Source organism: Aulonocara sp. 'chitande type north' Nkhata Bay, linkage group LG16 (genome assembly GCF_057382095.1).
Source record: "Aulonocara sp. 'chitande type north' Nkhata Bay isolate Kocher_YH1m ecotype deep benthic linkage group LG16, A_spYH_male_GT1.1, whole genome shotgun sequence".
In the NCBI taxonomy this organism is placed as follows: Eukaryota; Metazoa; Chordata; class Actinopteri; order Cichliformes; family Cichlidae; genus Aulonocara; species Aulonocara sp. 'chitande type north' Nkhata Bay.
This window is the reverse complement of record NC_141359.1, coordinates 26,598,794-26,621,553: the sequence shown is the minus strand read 5'-3', so window position 1 is coordinate 26,621,553 and position 22,760 is coordinate 26,598,794. Positions and strand designations below refer to the sequence as shown.

General features: G+C 40.3%; 1 protein-coding gene across 5 annotated transcripts in view; it reads right to left on the bottom strand.

Annotated features, from left to right (window-relative positions):
• igf2bp2a (insulin-like growth factor 2 mRNA binding protein 2a) overlaps positions 1-22,760 on the bottom strand; it is a 59,549-nt gene that overhangs the window by 29,643 nt on the left and 7,146 nt on the right. Inside the window, exon 1 of one of the 5 annotated variants that reach the window (XM_086267003.1) lies at positions 13,005-13,154. The exons of the other annotated variants lie outside the window; for them this stretch is intronic. Coding sequence (XP_086123129.1) covers positions 13,005-13,063 — 59 coding nt within the window. The 5' untranslated portion in view covers positions 13,064-13,154. Of the gene's footprint in view, positions 1-13,004; positions 13,155-22,760 lie in introns of those variants that run through there. 5 annotated transcript variants of the gene reach the window in all.

Genomic DNA, 22,760 nt, shown 5'->3' with positions numbered 1-22,760 from the left:
TCACATGTGCAAGTATTAAAAAACAGTTACCATGCAAAACAGCCCCATGCTGTTAAAAAAAAAAAAGGCAGTTTAATGCAACATATTCTAGAAGTAACCATATTTGATACCATGGGTGACTTGATAAATATAAACTGCAAGTGTGGTGGATGACAAAGATTCTAAATTATATCATGATAGTTCAAGAAAACTTGCCATGATATTTCTGACAATATATGAAAAAATAAATGAATACCAAATTTTGTGTTTGGTATTTGCTTGCAGGCAGCAGCATTTTTAAATCTAAGTAAGGGGCATTTTCAGTCCTTCTTTTCCAGTAAGTTTCTGTCACTGATGACACACTCGTTAATCTGAAGTGTGAATTTACTGCAAAAGTAAGTCAGCATTATATATCCTTTTTTCCATTAGTAGCTACTCAGGTCAACTCTACTGGGTTTTGGTTGGTGGTATACCTGCTGCTCTGTGTGTGTGTGTGTGTGTGTGTGTGTGTGTGTGTGTGTGTGTGTGTGTGTGTGTGTGTGTGTGTGTGTTCCAGAATCTGGGACCACAGTGTTGTTTTTGTGTAGAAATTTCCCTCTTTGCTGGATTTCAAAAATGGGGTTTTTGATTTTTATGAAGGAGATACTGTCATGAGTCATCAAGTGACGCCACTGACTTGCTAATCAGTGGCATGCAATCAGCTGACGTCAAATTTTTGGACAGCTTCACATCACTTGGAGCGTTAAAGGATTAAAAGTAGCTCCCTGCTATTACTGCTGCAATAGCAGTGAGAAAGCATTACATCCAGTGACACAGACTAAGTGAAATATAAGCACAAAAGTAGCCCAGATACCATTTTCCCTGGAAATTTTATTTAGTAAACGTATAAAATAACCATTTAACATTTTCAATTTAACAGTAGCTAAAGTGACCTAACCTTGTAACTCTTCAGAAGCTGCACAATGTTTTCTACATAGGATGTTGTATCTTTTGGTTGAGCGTTTAAACCATCCAGAGCCATGGGAGTGGCCACGATGTTGGGGTGTTGGTGTGTGTGTGAGAGAGGACTGTAAAGCTGTAAGGTACAGAGGCTTTAATATTCCATTCGTCTTGTCACATTTTAACATAGGGCTGTTCGATATAACGATATACATCGGATGACGATGTAAAAACATCTATCGTTTCATTTTACGCTATCGTTTGTTTCATGGTGTCGCAAAATAAACTGTTTACGGCAATATTTTTTCACCATTTTGATGGTCACTGTAGTGGCTATATTAATTTCTTAAAGTTCTCTCTATCTCTTATATTTAATATAACCACACTAAGGACAGACAAGCGCCTGTTTTTATGCGTCATCGTTAGCAACAACGACGGTAAAAAAAAATAGCGTGTCCACTTGTTTATTTTCCACATAAACCTTTCAGAATAAAGCTCAAGATCCTGTTGAGACCTTTCAAAATAAACGGAATCACGTGAAATACTATGCAGAGTGTTTACGGATGAGAAGCAAAAAATAGCCATCAGGTGCTAAAAAATAAACCTTAGACTCAAACGTTAGAACAGGCTTTTCCCCGCAGCACGCTGTGTAATAAATACTCAGAAAGAAAACGGCGGCCGTTACAACTTATGTCTAAAAATGTATAGTTTCATGCATCGGTCAAAACACTCAACTCCAGGTACACGACACCTAGCTGGAAACACTTCACGCAAGTCAAGCTGCCCGAGATTCACTGAACTTTCAGAAAATGTTTGTGATTTATATCATTATCGGGACGATAGATGTCTTATATCAGGATATGAGATTTTGGTCATATCGCACAGCCCTATTCTAACATACCTCTTAAAAAAATAAAATAAAAATATGCCAGTCTTGCAACTACCAGACCCTGTAGTTGCACACAAGAATACACAGGGCACACATGTCAGGCACCCATACGGGTGGGCAAATTCATTATGAAATCATAAAAAAAGCATGCCAATCTTGCTACTATGAGGTCTCTTAAGACACAGCAGTCAAGGTAATATTTTACCAACATCATATTTTACTGGGCCCAAAAGCAAAATCTGCACAGCTTACAACACAGTGAAATGCCCTTTTGCAGCAAAGGAAGTAGTGTGAAATTACTGCTTAATGATAATGTTAAAGTGCTCAGCAGCAGCTCATAATGGACCAGAACGTTATCGTCGTATCATCAGCGCTCAGAGATTTAGGCAGTAAATTTCCTCATGTCGGGCACCGATGTCCAAATTTTTCAAGATAACCTGTGAAGACACCTTAGGGACAGGTGTGTGAGCCTGTTTTGCATCATGGTGATTCACAACCATGTTTATAATCACAAACTAGAGAATGATCACTTGGATGGAGCCAACAGAGACAAATCCAGGTTTTTACGGAATTCAAGCTTATCAATCTGCTGGTCTTCTGATGTGCCCTCTTTTATGGCCTAGTACCTAGTGATAGGTATTGGCCAAAAGCTAATTTAGAAAAAAAAATGCACCATTGTAGCCATTGGTTACTAGTATGCAACCTCATTTGACCATGATGCGTGGCATTATTTAGAGAAGAGAAAAGAATTATTATCGATTTCTTCTACTTATTTATGAAAACATCCTACAGACTTTTAAGTTCAAGTTCACTTTGCAAACTTTAACACTAAACAATTTGTCCAAGGGGAACCATGATGTGACATGCTGCAACAACCCCAGCACCTTGTATGTTTTGTTTTTCCATGTATTACAGCCCTGTAACCAACTGCTTATAGCATTTCTTTTCTACTGTGTAACCACATCAGTCATTTCCATCTAGCATTTGCTCTTCCTGTCCTATGGAGTGACCGCTCCAGCCACACTTTGTCAACGTATTAGTTTACTTTTGAGTCACACGTGTATCAAGTGGTGAAAAACATGCATTGTTTCCACATTTAGCAGAAATAGTTTTCTTGCATGTTTTGCAAAGTACTGTGCTGATTCTAAGTTGCTGAGTAGTTCACTTTTTAAATACTAAATCACCACTGGAGGCTCTTGCCCTCAGAAATGCTTGGGCTTCCCTCGTTGTTTGAGTCACTGAATCTAAATGGATGGTGTTCCTATATCATTGATACTGTGATATGACACTTTTATATCATGTAAACTGACATGACAGGCACGGACCTAACTGTATGTCAGAAGAAATATTTCATATGAAACAAATTTTCTTTATGTTCCTAACACATGTGCTTTTCAAAATGTCCTCCACGCTCACTCAGCATGCACAGTGCAGATTTCAATTTATCATAATCTCAGTGTACTTTGTTCCTAACCCCCAAAAATCAAACTCACTTATGTCATTAGAAACACACTACAACACGATAAGTTTTGCTTTTTTTCCCCAAGGCCTCTTTTGGAATTTCGGCTGAGGGGGAAACCTTTTTTCCTTCCTTTTTTTCCCCTCTACACAGAAACTCACAAGTGAATAATTAAACGTTTCCTTCTCTGCTAAAGGTTTCTTTCTAATGAGATCTTTAAGAGCCTTGTTTACCTTTCTCACCCTGTTCTGTGTGGATGCCCAGGCTGTCAGAGACGCCTCACAAGGCATGCTGTCCTGCGCCCAGCAGGGTGGCTCGCTCTGGACGAATAAAAAGGCATCTCAAATAGTCTTTCATTCCGGAGCACGCTGCCTCACAAAACGCACACAAACACCTCTGCACACTCACTCACTGCTACTGCAGTCCTCACATAATTGTTTGCAACATTCACCTGAATGATAAATGTGTTGGGAGTTTTTTCTCCATTTAACTGTCATTCCCCTCTTTCCAGCATCCATTTAGCTGTCAACACCGGCTGATTGTCAGTGCAAACATGTCATATTACAAAGTCCTCACCACTGTTTCACAACAGCTTAGGAACATATTTACTGCTTAATGCTTAAGGAGATAATCTCTTCTCTGGGATAAGATAAACAATATTGCCGAACCTATTTTCTGTCAGAAAACAGAAAACAACTCTCTAACAAAACAGTTCAGTTGCTAGCAAAAGGCTCTATTAGCAACTGACGGCCATGCTTGAGGATATAACGCATACACACACAGGAAGTTCACAGCATCTAGAAACAGCTTGACGGAAGACTTCATATTTTCATGCGAGTGATGGCTTCACAAAATGAAAGATGACCCGGCCTCCATCACATCAGCTGTACTATGCAGATAAAATAGGAAATGAAAAACTGTGCGGTCGTAAATCACACTGGAGGCATGTGATTACGCACCTATTACATGCTCATGTTACTAATGCAGTGATATATACTGTGCAGGCAACACTAATGTCTCAGTTTCTTTTATGTATGGTAGTGCAGTGCTGAGTGCAGCATAATGTGATCAGCGAACAATCAGCTGCATTTACAGCTGCCAGCGCATGTATGTGAGTGGCTGTTGCTCTTACATCTTCAGTCTGGACTGATTTTACGGTAAATGCAAGTCTGCACTGACAGTTTTCATTTACGCTGAGACTAGTGGTGAAACAGTATATGGCTCAGTTTGGGTGGGTTGGTCAAAAAGCCCAGTGGTCCTTAGACACCAAGGGGATGCAGCGGATTCATCTAATCTGAATTAACCCACTTTCTGGTTTTGACCCTTAAGCTCCTAAATGCCCTGAAATCTCAGAGAAGGCGCAACAAGTCAACAATATTCGGGACACCCTTCAGAGTGGAAGACGTCCCCCCGCTTCTCCTTTCAAACTCTGTTGGCACTCCCACAGTGGCCCACTCTCTGCTGCTGGATTAAGACGCTGCTCAGACCATTTCTGTTTAGTGCTCCTAAGTGCTTCTCTAAGTCCCATCCAATTGTTGTGGAGCAGAGATAACAGGATTTGTATGAGAGTGGTGTCTATACACGTTGTTACCGTCCTCTAGCCACAAAGATTTGTTCCTGCTTTTCCACCCACAAGGACAAACAGACTCTAAAGCAAAACATAAACAGGACATCACACAAACCTATGACACTGTTCGACAAAATTTTTCCATTTCTGCACACTGGTTTGAGTTTGTATATTGGGTTGTGTGAGCTCTGTCAGGACACATCTAAGAGCACAGAACAAATATAATATATTGGAGATAATGGCTGTACAAGGCAATTTGAAAAAGAAATGTGGCATTGAGTTTTCTGACTCAGCAATCTTCCAATTATTTTCCAGAAATTCTGAGAAGAATGTGCAATTTTGCAGTCATTGGAGAGGTAAGAAATAAGCAGTGACAGTGCAAAATATGGGATTTATCAACATCAACAAAAAACAACTGCACAAACAAATGTATGGTAAATAAATCTATTCTTGGGTTTTAAACTCCTATAAGGACATTCATATTTTTGATACATATCAAATAATTATTAACTCTATCCAGCGAATTTCTTGGGAAGAAATTTCCTGGAATCATTTCCTAATTTCTTAGGAAATGATTCTGAATTAATGACTATTTAATAATATCTGAGTTGAAATGGTTTATGGTTGGGCACTGGTGCAGCTGTGGTTCATTTTCTTCTTTCCTAGTGGAGGAGGCGCATGAAAAGAACGACACTGCAATGACTTTAGTTTGCAATTTACAAACCATTATCAGATGTCAAGACTGAAGCACAATATAATCATAACCAATAGACAATCAGCAAAACCACTGCCTGTAAGAATCAAAGGAGGGCAAAAAGCCCTCTGTTTTTTGCTTTCCATATTAGTTATAGATAATCAGTACCCTACAGTCTCATACAGTTAGATATAAAATACATCTTTGAACCTATTTTAAAGTATTTTTGGAGACATGCAGCCCTGAAAATGAAACATAACTTGCCACTGTAATTTACTCTTAAAATGGACTGATTATGCTCATTTCCACCTCCATGTTTTTAATCCCAGGACTCCACCAAAGTAGTTCTAAATTATTTACAGTTTGAAAAATAGATCCTTTTTTGACCTTATATAGAGCCTAACAACCTGTCGATCACAGATCATTAGCAACAGTTAGACCCGCCCCTTCTCGTCAAATCCAACTTTTTGTAACTGAGATGGCAATGGCAGAAATCCTCTTTTTAAGATTTCAAAAACGTATGGGTAATATCACAGTAGCTACATATACTTTTGATACCATCTATGAAGAGAACGTAGAAAAAAAAACCTGTAAAAGATATACATTTACCACATACCAAGACTATACTTGTGCATTCTAATTTAGAAAAAGCAAGAAAATTCAACTGAACTTCACAATGGGAAAAAGCTCATTTTAAGACACATCCTAATAAACCCCTAAAAGGCTGCACAGCATTTTCAAGCATAACGGAAGAAACATTTTCTGGGTGAGCCATTTTGTTCACAGAGTCACAGATCTAGGGGTGCCTGACACGACCATATAAGCAGCTGACGTCAACCTAGCCCAAAAACAGGGAACAGGAAAAGAAGAAGTAGAAGGAGAAAAAAAAATTGAAAACTAAGTGTTTACAGCAGTCTGCAACCTAATGGGGATTACTTGTACGCAGGCTTGAAATTTTGGCCGTATTAAATATAAGCATCCATCATTTCCAGTTATGGCAAAAACTGAGGACTGTTCAGTGGTGGGCAGATAATGTACTGTCAGAGCTTGTTCGGTGAAAACTGCTTGGCCAGATAAAAACGTCATTATAAGCAATGAGAAGACCAAACCAGTGAGCTGAAAGGCACTGAAATGCTCTATACGACTGAGGAAAACTGCAGGGTCAAGTTAGATTTCGATCAGTTTATGACTACAAGACACTTCTTTGACAACATACGTCTCACACCTACATGGACAGGTTTCACAGGGTAAAAACACAGTCATATTGTAAAGAAACAAAATGCTTGTTGTTTTTTGACTAAACGTATAGTGACATATCAAATATATTGAAGGGTGTTACAGTCAACGTCTTCTGCACATGCAGCTTCACTTAATGGTGTTTATCCCTCCAGTATATCCCATGATCATCAGGTAGAAAACAGGCAGTTGGTCTCCCCTTTTCCATTGTTCCCTAACTACATATTTTTCACACTGATGCTGCAGAGTGAACAAAGCTGCTGCTCCACGGTAGTGCTAACCACCTCATCTCGGTATGTAGCACTCAGGTGCCTGCTTCAGTTCCCCTCCCAGACCTCGTGGGGCGAGAACTCATCAGAATGCAGCAGGCTTACCTGCCTGCCCGTTTCTCTTCACGCATTAGTTTTCACCGTGGCACCGAGGCGGGGAGGCACAGGCCGAAAGGCATGCAGGTAGGCGCATGCGGCTCAGATGGAAGCCACAGCCTTCCTGTTGACATTTGCTGTCGACGCTCACTCGGCTGGTTAATAGAAAGATGTAAATAAGGCAACACTGCGTGTTGTTCCTCGTCATTTACATGTACGTAGGGACATTTCAAGATTAACTGCTGAACCAAGCAGTGACTCTGGGTTATATAATGAGATAATTACAAATGATTCAACAGATTTCAGTGATTCAGGTAAAACACAGCGTTCATGTCTGAGGCCCTATTGTAGTGAAAGCTGGCAGTCCAAAGTCATTAACTTTTCTGCCTGTACAATACAGGTAAGCTTGAAGATAAGCAAACTGCAGTTTGACTACAATAAAAGAAAAAAGAAAAAAAATGAATGAATGTTTACAATACCACCGGTTCACCTCTTGTTATTCCAAAAGTTATTTGCACAGTGTTGCAGATATAAAAATCATTTTCAGCTCTCAGGTGTAATCATCACAAATTAATTTTATTTTTTTTAGTCAGAGCTACAATGCCACAGGGTGCCCAGCTGACACAAAACGCATTTTCTCCCGTCATGCCTGCTAAGCCAATGAAATGAGTATTTTTAAAAAAAATGTTTCATTTGCCCATAACTGTAGCATAATTCATTTCTATTTAAATGACAATGGTTTGCTTCAAACAAAGCGACGGAGCACTTCATAATGACTGTAAAGTACATTCACACACCTTAAATCAAACACATTTTTATTACTATATAAACACTTGTTTTGCTAAATTTATTTTTGAGCAGGTGGGAAACTGACAAATGGCAATAACATGTCAGAGTTGTTTTAGGCCTTAAAATCTATTCTCTTAAGAGCTTAATAAATAAAAACAGTGTAATAAAAATTTTAAATTTCACAATTGGAAAAAGAAAAACCACAGCAAAGTGACTGTTGGTCAGACAAAACTTTGAGCTGTGAGTTTCACTATTTACTGTGCAGGGTGTGGGCCAGCACACAGGCTGGACTTAAAATGTCCCTCCGCATTAGGGAAATAGACATATTTACGACATTTCTTTAGCGCATAAGCTACAACTTTAACTAAATTCACTATATTAGCCTACAAGCACTTTTTCAAATTTAAGTCATATTGCTGATATATTACACTTATTTTAAGGTTCTACTGTGAATTATCAGGATTAATTATCTTTATTTATTCCAATACAGGTAGAGATGTATGTATGTCCCTGCAGTGTAGCGCCAATAAATGTGTGTCACACATTTATTTTGAAAGGGAAAGAAAGTCTATTTTGGACACTTAAAGTGAAGAAAAAAAAAAAAAAACGTGAAAAAAGCAGGCAAGCACAACAAGAGGAAAGATCCAAGAAGAGATTACAAGTTTTTTAGACTAATGTAGCAAATTTAGGAGGAAAAAAATGTCTATTTTTCCCATCAAGGAGAATACCCTTTCAATAACAATAAAGAGAAATATGATGTCAATAAAATAACATGTAATAACTAATCTTACCATTAACCTCCTAGAACCTGGCATCCACATATGTGGACATCACATTTTGAGACGTCTAGACCAAAATACTTAATTTTTCTCTACAAGAGCCTAGAGCTGGGCGATAGAACGATAACGATATGTATCGCGATATAACTTTTACTCGATAGAGAAATTAAGCTATCGCGATAGACCTCGCCGCTCTTGTCCTCTTAAAAAAAATAAATAAATATAAAAAAAAAAAGGTCAGCCAATCCAAATCAAGTAGCGCAGAGCCGAACCAATCACAGCCGCAGCGTCACGTCGCGTGACTTGTTACGTACAGCACAAGTGCCAAGCCGCACGTGTGTTTGTTTGGGAAGCAGCCAGCGGGTAATGGAGCCAGCGCATAATGGAGGAAATGAGTGTGCCGACTAGAAAAATCAACCGAGCGTGACCGAAGAGAAAACAGATGATGGTTCCAACGCCGGAGAGATTGTCGAACGGAAGAGCCATAGAAGTTCCGTAGTGTGAAGGTATTTCGGCTATTTCAAGTCTGACAAAAAACAGAGTAGCGTGCACTGTAAATTGTGCCGAAAGCAAGTCTGGAAATACAATAAACTGGTGCATGCGTCACACTGTGCGCTACGTTATTGTTTCGGTGAAATGAATTTCTACAATACTGTTAATTCTACTCTCTGCAGTGTTTAAATGCTTACATATACACACAGTTACTGTCCGTCCACACATACGACTCTGTTCTGCTTCTATGCCCCAGCTTTGTTTACTTTTTCCCACCGAGGCTTCTAGACTTCTGATTGGCCAACATTTCTGCACGGTTAGGAATCTAGCGCCACCTGCTGCTTTGGCATGTTCATAGCAGCGTTTTCCTTCATTTCTGCCTTTATGTGTGGACGGGATTATTTTTTAAAACGAAAACGGAAAATCTCCGTTTTCAAAAATACCCGTGTACGTGTGGACGTAGCCTCAGTCTCTGACTGGAAGCGCTAATTCGTCATTCGGCTTTTGTCAGACTAAAGTAACTGTTAAAACTGTTTGAAAAGCTAAGCTATACAACAAGGAGAGATTGAGAATTTCCTTTTAGTTCTCAGTTTATTTGATATTGACAAAAGTTAATCAGTTTTGTCTGTTCTTCTGTAAAACAAACTAAGATTTATTTTTAGAATTAATACTTTGTTTCTAAGTGGAATTGACAATTTAGTCTGTTTCGTTTGTTCTATTTTGAAACTTAAACGCTTTAGCGGCTGCCTTTTGTGTAGTTTGCAATATTTGCCTTTATTTATCTGAAAAAGTCTCATGTTCCTTAAGTACATCTACCCTGTTGAACTTATGGGAAATAAATATTTAAATAAAAACAAGCTGCTGATTATTTCACATTTTACTTGTGAGCAACGGCACATTTAAATCTTACAAATATAGTTATTTGGCTTATATCGTGACAGATATCGTTATCGCCTGAAATGAAAAAAACATATCGTGATATGAAAAAATCTCATATCGCCCAGCTCTACAAGAGCCTGATATCCACTTACGAGGACATTATACTGCCACTGTTCTATCAAAATTTGAAACAAATGTACTTATGCGTGGATCTCATTTTTTCACAAAAACAAAACTTGAGTAAAAAATAAAAAAAAAAATCTGGTAACTCTTTGTTTTTACATTCTTTAGGCCCCAATCAACCAAAATAGCAACGAAAAATTAAAAATGCATGCCATGAAAGAGGTCGGGTCTTAGGAAGTTAAGGCTTCAGCAGGCATGTTGCCAAGACTCTGATTACGTATCGACTAGAGTAATTTGAACCAGGCCTTGTAATTACAGAAGTTTTCAAAATTAAAGCTTCTATTGATAACACGCAGACAAATGTTTGTGTAAAAATGAAGGAAACATAACTAATCTATCACTGTTACTGTGTGATTTTGTGCGTGGTGAGGACCAATATAGGTCATCCATTCACTTAAACACAGAAATTCAAAGTGTAATTAAATACCTTCTTATTCAAATGATTATTGTCATATAGAAGAGAGAAGGAGTGGGAGAAAGAAAGAGGCTGTCGGGTGAGCTACACTAACTGGTATCAACAGAGAGCGAGAGAGACAGCAGCGCACTGCGCTGTAAATTCATTAACTTCTCTCAAGAGAAACCGCCTAAGCTTTCAAGGAGAAAATACAACAGGCACAAATTTTCAGCTAACTCCCGTTTTCTCTATTGTTCAAGGTTTTTCTACTTTCAATAGAAAAGGTAGCTATCTGCTGCACTAAGTGACTTCATCCTCACTCTAGCCCATTACATGTTTTTTTTTTCCTGCAGAGGCAGAACCTGACGTAATATCCCTACTGTTTAAAAATAATAATAACGTGAAAGTCTAAATATAAATGCAAGAAAAACCACATCCATTAATTACAGGTGACCTACTTCTTAACAACTCTCGAGATAAAATGTTTTGTTGTGTTTTTCCACTGAGGCTTCTGGTGTAAAAAAATCTCAAACAGTATGAGAAAACCATCCAGGCTCAGTGTACCTAAAAACCCCTGAAGCCCTAGAACATCAAGCTCAAGTCAGGAGGTATGGGATCCACATCAGTACACAATGCATTAAAAAAAAAGATAAAGAAAGTTTCTTCGTCTCTTGAACAACTGCTCTTAATCGTGACATGCATGCTCCAAACAAATAGGTATCTGTCAGCGTGACATAGGCCGTTTATGCTTTCAGAAAGGAAAACAAATTCATATTTATTTTAACTACTTCAAATAAAAGCTGATGAAAAAAAATCCTCGGTTGCTTGTTGTTAAAGGTGGGGCCCTAACCCCTTAGATCCACCTAAAATACTGCTGTAGAGCCTCGGCAACATAGAAACACACTAGGAAAACAGTCAACAACATCCTGGCAACCATAGATCACTAAAGAAAAATGTTTATTCCCTGAGCACTTGAAAACGTACGCTGCACACCGGAAACAGAGAATGGCCACCTTCTGTAATACATTTCAAAGGGTGCAACATTTTGAAAGAGTAGATACCTGATTTCCTGTGTGTGAGACACTTTTCACACTTTCACTACCACAGCGCAGTCGATGAGTGGCTGCCAGCAACCGCTCGCACACCAATCTGCGAATACGCATTCGTCCCTAGCAACCACAGGTTGCCAGGCCTGCCTGAGGCCAGCAGACAAACTACAAAGAAGATTAACAGCACTGGTGTAAGGGACTGTTTACAAAGCACAACACTAAAAAACAAACACATTCTGGTATAAATTCACTCACATACAGTGGGGTTTTTTCCCCTCACCAAAAGCATTTTACACATTTGTGATATCCTGCCGATGGTACTGCCATACAATGTGTAAATGTGCTTCCAAGCCTTTTTTTTCCTTTAAATTTAAACTATTAAATTTAAATGTACAATAATGGGACTAGAGAGAATTGGAGGGAAAATTATTTACAGTAGATGTCTATTAGAAAGTGCAGTAACTAAATTTAAGGAAGGGCCTCCATTCTTATTTCCTTCAATGCAATGTGCAAGCACAATGGAGGACCCCTACATTCTGGTGACACTCCAGGAGACGTTATTACTGAATTTAATAAATGTAATACGTATGTATCAACTTTTTTAAATAAATGGTAAACTTACCCTGAATGAATATACATTTGGAGGAAAAATGTGCCTTTAATCTGACTTTTTTTAACCATTGGCCTTAAGTGCACTAATAATACAACCCTTTTTGTTTTTAAGATAACACAAACAAATGTTGTGCTAACATTTAAAAAGAAAAAAAATGTAAACATGTTCTTTACATGTAAAAACAGCCTACTAGATTTAAATGAACTCAAGGCCTCTGAACACAAAGACTTTCCGCGCAGCCGCCATCTTACCTTCCATTGATTTTCCTTTTTAAATACTTATCTCAGATAACTTTCATTTCAACGGTCACCAGGAAATGGGAACTGTATGTTTAGTAACACTAGAAAAATATGATAAAGCAAGCCTAAAACTCTTTATCCACGTCGCCTCAAAAATACCGTTTTAAAGAGCTTATTTGTTTTTAAAAAACCGGAAGCTCGACCACCCTTTGTCTGGGAATTAGTGCCACGTATCTCTTCTGTAATGTCTCTGGTGGAATAAAGAAGTTTAAATTATTCAAAGAAAAAAAAAAGTTAAAAGAACCAGACCTGTTTTAACTGACCAGGCTTTACATAAAACGTTCAGTTGATATCTGCTGACTTACATTCACTAATTACTGTAAGCTAAACCATTCATAGTTAACGAGGTAAACACAATACAGGCTAGCGCTCTTTTCTTGCTAATGTGCCTTACGTTACCTTTTTTTCCTCATGCTGAGAGAAGCTGCTGTTTCTTGTTTGTGCTCACAATTTTCCATGTAGAAACCTAGCAACAACAAACGTTGGGGGTCTGAAGAGCTTCTAGACACGACTGCGAGGTCGCTACCAAGCGCTGACCAATGAGGAATGTTTGAGTCCGTCCCACATCATTTCCGGTTTCACACACACTCTCTATTCCCACTTTCGTATCAAATCCCTACTGTACTGAGTAATAAAGGAGAAAACATCCAGAAAACATAACATAAACAGCTGCTCTTAAGGGAATAGTATTCTATTAGCCTATATTAGTCTCCCAAATTAATACATATAAATCTAATTTTCAAACTGTTGTTATACTTAAATGGGATGGTAGGGACTGCAGGATTCCCATGTGGAAAAAAAAAAAAAAGAAGTAAAATAAGGTCTTAAAATCTCTTCTATTTTGTGTGTATATATTAGCATTACGAGCTTCCAAAGGTTTATGGCTCAAACGAGGAGCCACCTATTTACCTGTATTTTGCAAATCCAAATTATTATAACATAAGATAATCAGTAAAAAAAGATGTACATTTTTTTTCCTCAAAAACTTCTAGAATTATATTTATTTCTAAAGTTAAATACTGGACACAGACTTCTGCTGCACTGAAAAGTAATTTCTCTGTGCTAATTTAAAAAAAAAAAAGTTAATTGTGTAAATTGCATGGCTGCCAAACTTGCTGTGATTTCACAGATCACGCTCACGGGAATGAGTGTTACACTCATAACTAAGCGTATAGGCTAATTCACGAGGGACGTGGAGCATTATGTGTAATCCTGTTCAAAAAGTAATTTCTGGTAATCACGCAAAATGCAGAAAACATTCAATCAGCTGCAATTACAGCATTTACATTTTAATGCGTTGGGGCTCAAACCACTTCCTTCACCACTGAGCCACAAGCAACAGAACAAAAAGGGAGGGGGGGGGGGGGGGGAAGGAAGAATAATAAACAGAAAGATAATTCAAGAGTGCTCCTCATGTGCCGTCCTGTCCTGTGCACATCAAATGCCTGCCGGCTCCTCCAGAAACCGAGGACCCTTCTGTCCCCGTCACAAAGCACAAAGTCAGCACAGTCAGTGACAGACATACAGCCAGACAACGGGGACACACATGCACATCCAAAACACATTAATGTACAGTATAGCGGACTAGTTTGTCTACTCCTCTCTACATGCACACACTGATGCATTTCCTGTGTCTGCCTCTCACACACCTCAGTGCCTACAGCTACTGACAGGTGGATACCAGCTCATACTGCGGCGGTGCAGTGTGTGGGTCCGCTGCTAGCTGCTCCTCATGGCTGCTTCTGTTGCTTTATGTTGAGTTGTGCAGCTTGTTCCTGAGGTCTCATCCTTTAATCTGCCAACCATAAGGTATTATACCGTAGCTGGAAGGCTCAGCGCGTCTGCCATAGGTGTAGGTCCCAGGATCAATAACACATGCACACCACTCAACATTACGCAAGCCCTCAAACTGTTCCTGCTTTCTGTCTGCTGCTCTCTCTACAGTCTGTCTCTCAACGTCTCTGTCTTACTTCTCCCTCCAGCTCCCTCTGGAGAGCAAGCTTTACTTGTTCACACACACTTGAATGCACTGCCCCCCACCTCCCCCACCTCCATCTGCAGGGAAGTTCCTAACAGAGAGCGAAAATACGCACGGTAACTAGCAGGAGGTGAGTGAAGATTCATCCTCTGGGAAACAGAAACCCTGCACGTCTGGTCAATGAGCAACATCTTTCAAAACACCCCTGCCAGTCGCAGCTGCCGTCACTGTGGAGTCCTTAATCTCCAAACATCGGCACAATGCAGCTTTTGGAAAGAGTGTGTTCTCAAACACCGGGTCAGGAAATCACCACCAAATTGGGGGAAATATTTATTAACGATGCCTCGGTCGCCATGTTTATTTTAAAATTTGGTGGGTTAACTTTATTTTAAGCCTACTTTGTATATTTATACAGGTTTACACCTATTCTTTTGCAGTCTTCCTTCTCACCTTTATTACAGTTTAGACTAATTAAATTAAAGAAGCAACACCTGACCTTTAATCCTGCAGTATTTAAGTGCTTATTTAAAAAGCCGCAAATATCGGAAATAATAATTCATTTAAGAGTTGGACAGAAATAAAAGCAGTTAAACATTAATTAATCAATAAATATTCAGCTGATTGTTGAAACATTTATTTTTTTTAGCGCCTTTAATAAATGCAAAGTCCCAGCAGTTTTAGGAATGCAAGAAAAACAAAAATAATAATAAAATAACAAGCACACATTAAAAGTAAATTCCTTTGCTTGCATTTGACAAGAGCAAACTTAAAGTAAACTTTCCACGAATGTGACACCTTTTTAAAAATAACAATGCTAGTGAAGAATACGAAAAAGATCCAGTGACAAGTAGGAACAGTAGGATATTAAATTAGCTGCTGACTTGCAGCAATTTTACATAACTGGGTAAAATGCAGTAACGGTGATAAGCCATCAGGAGATTAAGAAGGAGGTGGGATTATGTACAGTACATAGGACGCACTCGTGCGTGCCGGTTTAAGGTTAAAATAACGTGAACAGGCCGCTCTATTTAGAAGAGGGAGTGTGTGGAGGGGCAGCAGCGTGAAGGAGAAAGAGGCGCTCATCAACCCCTCTGTTTTCCTCACTGTCCTCTACGGGGGGAAAGAGCAGCTTTTAAGGTTTATGGCCATCCGGCTCCACGAGGGGGTGGAGTCAAATGGATTAGAGCCTCCGATACATTAATTACATTATAGTGCTCCTCCCAAAACCTTAGATCATCTTGTGTCACGTGACTCACAAGTGGCTGAAGTGGCATTATCCCTGTCAGACTTTAATCCTGCGGCTAAAATGGCTCCAAATCCTGATCTGCTCTGTGAAATGAAGTGGGGGGCTCGACAGGAAGCACACAGGAAATAGAAAGGATTCAGAGCTACGTGTGCTTCAGCGTGAGGAGCAGTTGATTTGGGTGAGGAAGGAGGAGTTTGGCAGATGCCTGCACACTGTGTGGGAATGTAGTATATAGACTAATTCAATTATGGAAGCTGCTGACAGGGATACCGGCCCTGATCGATAACCAATAAATACTTGTGTAAATATCCTAGGATGACATCGATACCTCGGGTTAGAAAGCCGATCTGCACAACAGCGGGTAGCGGGTGGAAATGCCTATTTACGTGGATAGCATTTAAAGTGAGACAGAGAAGGCGAGAGAGAGTTATTGGCGATTGTGAAAAAGCCTGAGGGAAAGGTTTGTTGTTCTAGTCTCTTATATATGGGACTAGAAGGAGCTCAGTGGAGTCTAAACGTCTGCCAAGCTGCAGCAACTCTTCAACGCGCATGAAGTTGCGGCCCGAGTAGCAGTTTATGTTTCTTTACTGTTTGCTTTCCAGGTTTGATTATGTAACAAACTGCTACAACTTGCAAACGCAGCAACACAAAAACAGGATATATTGTATACAAGGGTCAGACTTCTGCCAAATCTAATGTGCAGTTTTACTTAAAGACAATCACAGGCTGAAAATAACCCCCTTTAAAGATCTGCATTTCTTAGATCCACCTGAGTTGCAACCAAAGTATTAATAACAATGACAGGCAAGCAGGATGTCAAAGTCCACTCATTTAACAACTGTTTCTAGTCGCACTCGAGTTTACGCCACTCCTCCACAGAAACACCAAAACAAATCTGCAAGTATTTACAGGCCGGCTGCTTTCATCATTCCTGGCAGAAAACAAACGAGCCTGGTTCCCCTCTTTAACAAACACCCTGTCTAAGTTGAAGGGGTTATTAGGAGTGAAGGCTGTTCTGAAAAACGGGCTGCCAGTTCTTCAAGACAACCACAACAACTGCCCTGAAAAGCACCATCTCGGTGTGAAGGCCCTGGCGGATTCGAGCTTGTGACAGCCACATAATGGTAATGGGATCATTCGTCATGACCAGACCTCACATCTGCAGCGGTGGATTGTATTTTACAACAACGAGCAAAAAGACGGCAAAAGCAAATAAAACTGCATTTTTTTCCCCTCAGTGGCATTTCTGTGATTTGATCAAATCAGGGTCCATCTGTGTGTGTGTGTCTGTGTGTGTGACTGTGTGAGAGAGAGAGAACCTGGCTTATGAATCCTACATAGGCATACGCCATCTTTAATAATGTACCATAATAAAGGAGGAAACTGTAACTGTGATACCGTAAATGCTTCACCAATGCCCGGGGTGCGTGTCTCGGTGCTTCTATCAAAGGGTACGACAATTGCGCTTGACAAAAGGAAGAACAAACACAAGTCCCTTCTAATTACACTTGTGTCATCTTCAGTGGCTCCACATCTGCACCACCACTGTCTCTTCATCAACAATCTACCCTCTGAAGCTTGTCACTCTATTTCCCTGTAATTTATCGTCCCGCAACGTTAAGCGACCGGAAACCTCCCAGCCTGGAGTCACTCCTCACACCACTTGAAACAAAACCATCTCAGTTGCCATCACTGAAATGAACTCTTGCTTCCCACCGGAGGGGCGGTGGTGGGGGGAGAAGGGAGGTTGGCAGTAGCACAGAGGCATAATACACACACGCAATGACACGGCCACACATACGTCTACTGTTGTTGAAGGATCTGAATGGCGGCAACCACAACTCTACTAAGAATAAGTCGCTTGTCTCCGTTGCGCTATCTGATATGGCGGCTCACATTCAGCTTACTATACATAACATACAGTTCTAAGCTATTTACACCAACTCATGCTAAGACATAGCAGGCTTCATTCTGCATTACCACTCCGTGCCAGGGGAGCAGTGGCGTCACAGCCAGCGGGATGCAGTGGGAGACAGTTCACGCAATCTAGGTGGCAAAGCATGCACATGTGAGAAGGAGGAGAGGAAGGAGGAGGATGCAGGGAAGACAGGCACCAAATACTGCAGTGCGAGAAGTGTGTGACAGTCCCTGGAGAGAGGAGGTGAGCTGCAGCTGGATCTTTTGGAATTTATAATTATTAAAAATAAAAATCACCTGAGCAGAAGCGTGTTAACAGAAGCGGCTCTGGTCGCACCGTGCTTAAAGGCAAAGACCCTCTTTAACTTTCCCAACACTCTGAACAAGAAGACACGCATGGCTGCCTCAGTATCAAATATTTATTAACCTGGTGGGCTGAAGATGCCCTCGTGCTTGCCTTCAGGTTCTCAGATTGTGCTCCTCAATGCACGCTTGCTTCAAGTTTAATTGGATTTGTGTGAGCGTGTGCTTCGTTTAACCTGACAGGGAGAGCTCATTCACCAATCAGTGTCATAATGTTGTTTGCATGTGTGAGACAGAGGCTCTGCGTTGCTGGATGGGCAACAACGGCAGCATACATGCAAGGAGACCACGATAAACGCACACACAAATGAATCAGTCAGCTGCTAAATCACATTGCTGTTTGGCAGTTTCCTGCATGCTGTTTCACCACGACGTAATTACAAATATGTGAATGTAACAATTTAAAACTCACAGGAAGGACATACAGTTGTATTCCTCGTGTACGCTATGCTACGCAGCAGCTCCTGCACCCACAGGAATCCCTTAGAATAGACTTTTTAGTTAGATGCACACAGACTGAACACTTCACAATAAATTGCTTAACTCCTCCTGAAATATATTAGCTAAGGGTCAGCAAGACGACAACTATTTACAAGCTGATACTGTTTCTTTCACATTCTGCTCACGGCTCTTTTTGAGCAGCTCTGCTGCGTCTATATGAAAATACTCTCCAGCTCTGCCTGCAAACTGCCGTTTGGTCTGATACGATCAAAAGGACTCCCTTAAGGTCCCTTGTGTTTCCATGCAAATGCGAGACTCCTGTCATTCCATTTGCTTATCGCCATATCCAGTTTTCTCATGCATGTTTTTCTCATCCAAAAGCAACTGACTGGGTATTGGCGTGAACTTGGCCACTTGGCAGGGCCGCAGACGGATTTGTCCTACTCTCCAGCTCCTGCCTGTTGCTTATCACCCAACTCATCACTGGGCTCACCAAGTCAAAGTCAGACTCAGGCATACCAGTGTAACACAACAGGCTTCACTGTATATCACAATTCACAAATGCAAAGCAGCACTGCTAACACTGACATGGCCCAAGGACACTGTAGCTAAGAACCACAATTTTTAAAAGTGGCAAAAACTGAATCACAAAGACAGAATAACCATGTTTCCTTTCAATAAAAATGAATAAATCAGTAAAAGAACAGATTGACATTTTGTCTAAGGCTTATTAGTTTTCATGCTGACACTAAGTCATATATGCTGCTAAATACATAACTACAAAAACACTAAGTCATATATATATATATATAATTTTTTATTTTTTTATTTTTAGTTAGTTTGAGGAACAGCTTCAAAAGAAGACAGTTTAATGTGACTGCTTCCTGTTTAACATGCAAAGTAAAAGTAGCTGTTTGTGTAGAGTATCTGAAAACAGCATACTAAACATTTAAAGCAGTCTGATATTCACTCACTCGGCTTTAAAACTAAAATGTGATTTTAGGGATTCGTCCAGCTCTGTGTGGGTTGGGATGTTTTTGCTAAGTTTTATTTTAATGTTACAGCTGGATACAAGTGAAGGAGGTGTCTCGCATTCAGCATGGGGAAGAAGATCGAGTATCTTAAGATTTCAGATACATATAATTTGATTTCTTTTTCAAGAAGTGGGCATACATGGTTAATGTGAGAATATACATGATTTCAATGTGCTTTAACGTTTAATGTGATTTGCAACAGCTGGAAATCCTAATGATTGCGAGCAGACCACACATACCCTGCTGAGAAAGGACACTAACGGCCTCACACAGCCTCCCCATGAGCCTCAGTGACGGGGAAAGAAATGCTGCCCTCTATCAGCAGTGCTCATTTCTCCCTATAAGTATGCATGTGGGACATGCTCATCTTTGACTCGGAAGTCCTCTCTGTGGCTTCCTCTTCCATCAGAAACAGTGCGAAACAGGGAAAGCACAATAGCCGGACTGTGCTCTAGGTTGTGTCGGAGGCTCAGCTGTGCGATGACCCTACTGTAGATGACTTGTTCTGATGGCGGTGGCAGTGGTAGTGATTCTGCTGCATACATATGGAAAAGGGTGGAAATGACGGCCGCGAGAGGGTTCATAAATAAGAAAGGTCACAAAAGGGCTGCGGCTGTGACATAGATGGACAGCCCATTCAGCAGTTTTCCCTGCTGCACTTGTGGAAAGAAAATGAGCACTTGAAGGTTTGAAGTGCCAGCTTTGCACAGGCATTTTTATTGAGGCACCTTACTCGGCTGTGAATTCACTGTCATATAAAATCAGCACTCTGACCACTGCGCCGCCCATATCCCAAGCCACGGATACACGCCTGGACTGCACTCTCCACTCTCCTGGGAATGGATGGAAATTACAAGATGCCCAAACTGACAGCAGTTTGTGACAAACAAAATCTGTAATCTTGCAATTTTGATATCAAGAGTTATTAAAGTGATCGGCTGCAGGGTGAATCTCAGGGGGTTCTATAAAATAAATAAATAAAAAGCAGGAAACGTTTTGTTTTGCAGCTTGCGAGGTCCTTCTATTCACCGGAGCGCTTTGGGTCTAATTTCTGAAAGTTCGAGCTCTGCTTCTTTAACTAAAGCAAAACACTCAAAACTGGTTTCCGTGGCAACGCGGAACAGTTGGACCTGAATAAAGCGCGACCTGTAAACACACATGGACACACACGCGCATTCAACAGCACAATGACACAGTTTTGCTCCCACATCAAGATGCTGTAAATGTCAGAGGACTGTATCTTGTGGCATTTCTCTTCGCGGATAAATATCAAACGATGTTACTGCCGCTACATGGGGAATAAATTTTTTTTTAAAAAGCTGTCTGGAAATCTGGAAGTTCCTGGAAATGAAACTGGGTTTAGAAACTTTTGAGTGGGGCGACCAGCCTAAAGCGCACTTTGTGTTCAGACTCAAAGGAGTTGGATTTCTGCAAGAAAAACTGCCTAATATTGGCAATAATATTGTTTTTCAGGGTAATAAATGCCTTCTGAATAAACACATATAGCTGCTATTTAGCTCCTAAAAGCAAGGCTTCAGGAGAACTTTCCCTCTCGCCTCACCAAATGCCACCAAAGTCTCACAAATGGTAGCACCACCACCAGATTTTGGTGCTATTGCATCTGTTTTGTGCTCTAACGTGAATAATAATGTATATTTAAGATCAAATAAGGGCGGCAGGCAGCCGTTTACTGAAAAACTCCAAACTCAGGCATGAAAACATACCAAATGGGCAAAACCTTTTCTTTTTTTTCTTTTTTAAAACAACAGTTTTAATTTAAAGATATTAAAAGTCATCTTCACATGATACGATCATGCAAGTTATGTTGTTTTGTTTGTTTTTATTGAGTTTTTTGGTCTTATTTGCCAGGCGACCCTGTTGGTAAATGCTTGTGAGAAGAGGCGCTGCTTTTCAAGGACTCCACGAATCCCTGCATAGCTTGTGTCATATGGTGCCATTGTGCAGTTAGATAGATCGTTTCGAACAATGCATTAATCATACTCGCACCGCCACATTCTGCACAATTTACTCAATGCATCTCGTTATTGTACCTCGGCCAGTGAAATCCGCGTGTCTTTTAAGGTTCTTTCTATTTAAGCTGTCTTCCTTGCCTTCAGTGTCTCCACATTGTTTTGCAGCTACAGGGCATTTATATTGGAACAACGGCACGTGCAATCTCTTGCCATGTTACCCAATGTTAACAGTAGCCTTACAAAACAAGCTGATAAAGAAGTTTTCCCCATAGTTGCCTGCTAGGCTGTGGCTATGTCTTTAAATACCATTTCCATTCAACGTTCAACTATAATTGTGTATTTTTATTTTCCAAAACATATGTACAGCCTGCATTAAAGAAAATGAAAAAAACAAACACAAAAACGCCTAATATAATGATCATAAAACCTGACCAAACATTGACAGTCTGGAGCCCTGAATAACACAGGAGAAAAAGAGAAAAGAAACAAGTCAACAAGTCACCCAGAATCTTGTTTTATGGATGTTTGTGGAAAATGTTCATGTTTTTGCCATCAATTTGAGTCTACCTGGTAATTTTTTGCCTGTCTGCTCTCTCCTCTTTCTTTTTTCTACCCATTTGGTTGTTTTTCCTCTCTTTGGAGCATTCAACATTTTATTCATTTATTTTAAAATTGCTGTAAGTAATGTTAATTACAGGCATCCTGGTACCAGGGCTCTGGATTAGACCAGGTAGGTACAATAATCATCTCTGATACTGACAGGTCAACTACCAGTCAACCAACGGGCAATCATGTATAAGAGAAATTAATTCCACTGCTACATCTCTACTTTAAAACCAAGGTAAGAGAATGAGAAAAGGGTGAAAGCCTGACAGGATTATGAAGCCCATTTGACCAGGGTGAATCTTTAGGCAGACCGTATTTCCAGCTCACAGTTTTAAGCCAGTGACACAGTGCCTCCTCTGCATGTAAGCATTTTTGGCTCTGGGCTCGCTCCATGTCAGACTCTGATTGGCTCCTTGGAAGTTTTCACCTGTTCAAAACCCATCAGAGCTCTAAAGTAGTATCAGGGTAGCAGTTTTATATGGTGATGATATGGGACAAGGACGGGATCTGCCTGTGTGAGAAATGCCACCTGCTGTACGCCTCAGCTGCCCTCCCCTCCACGGACACCACGCCCTTGTGTGCTGGCACACTGAATGG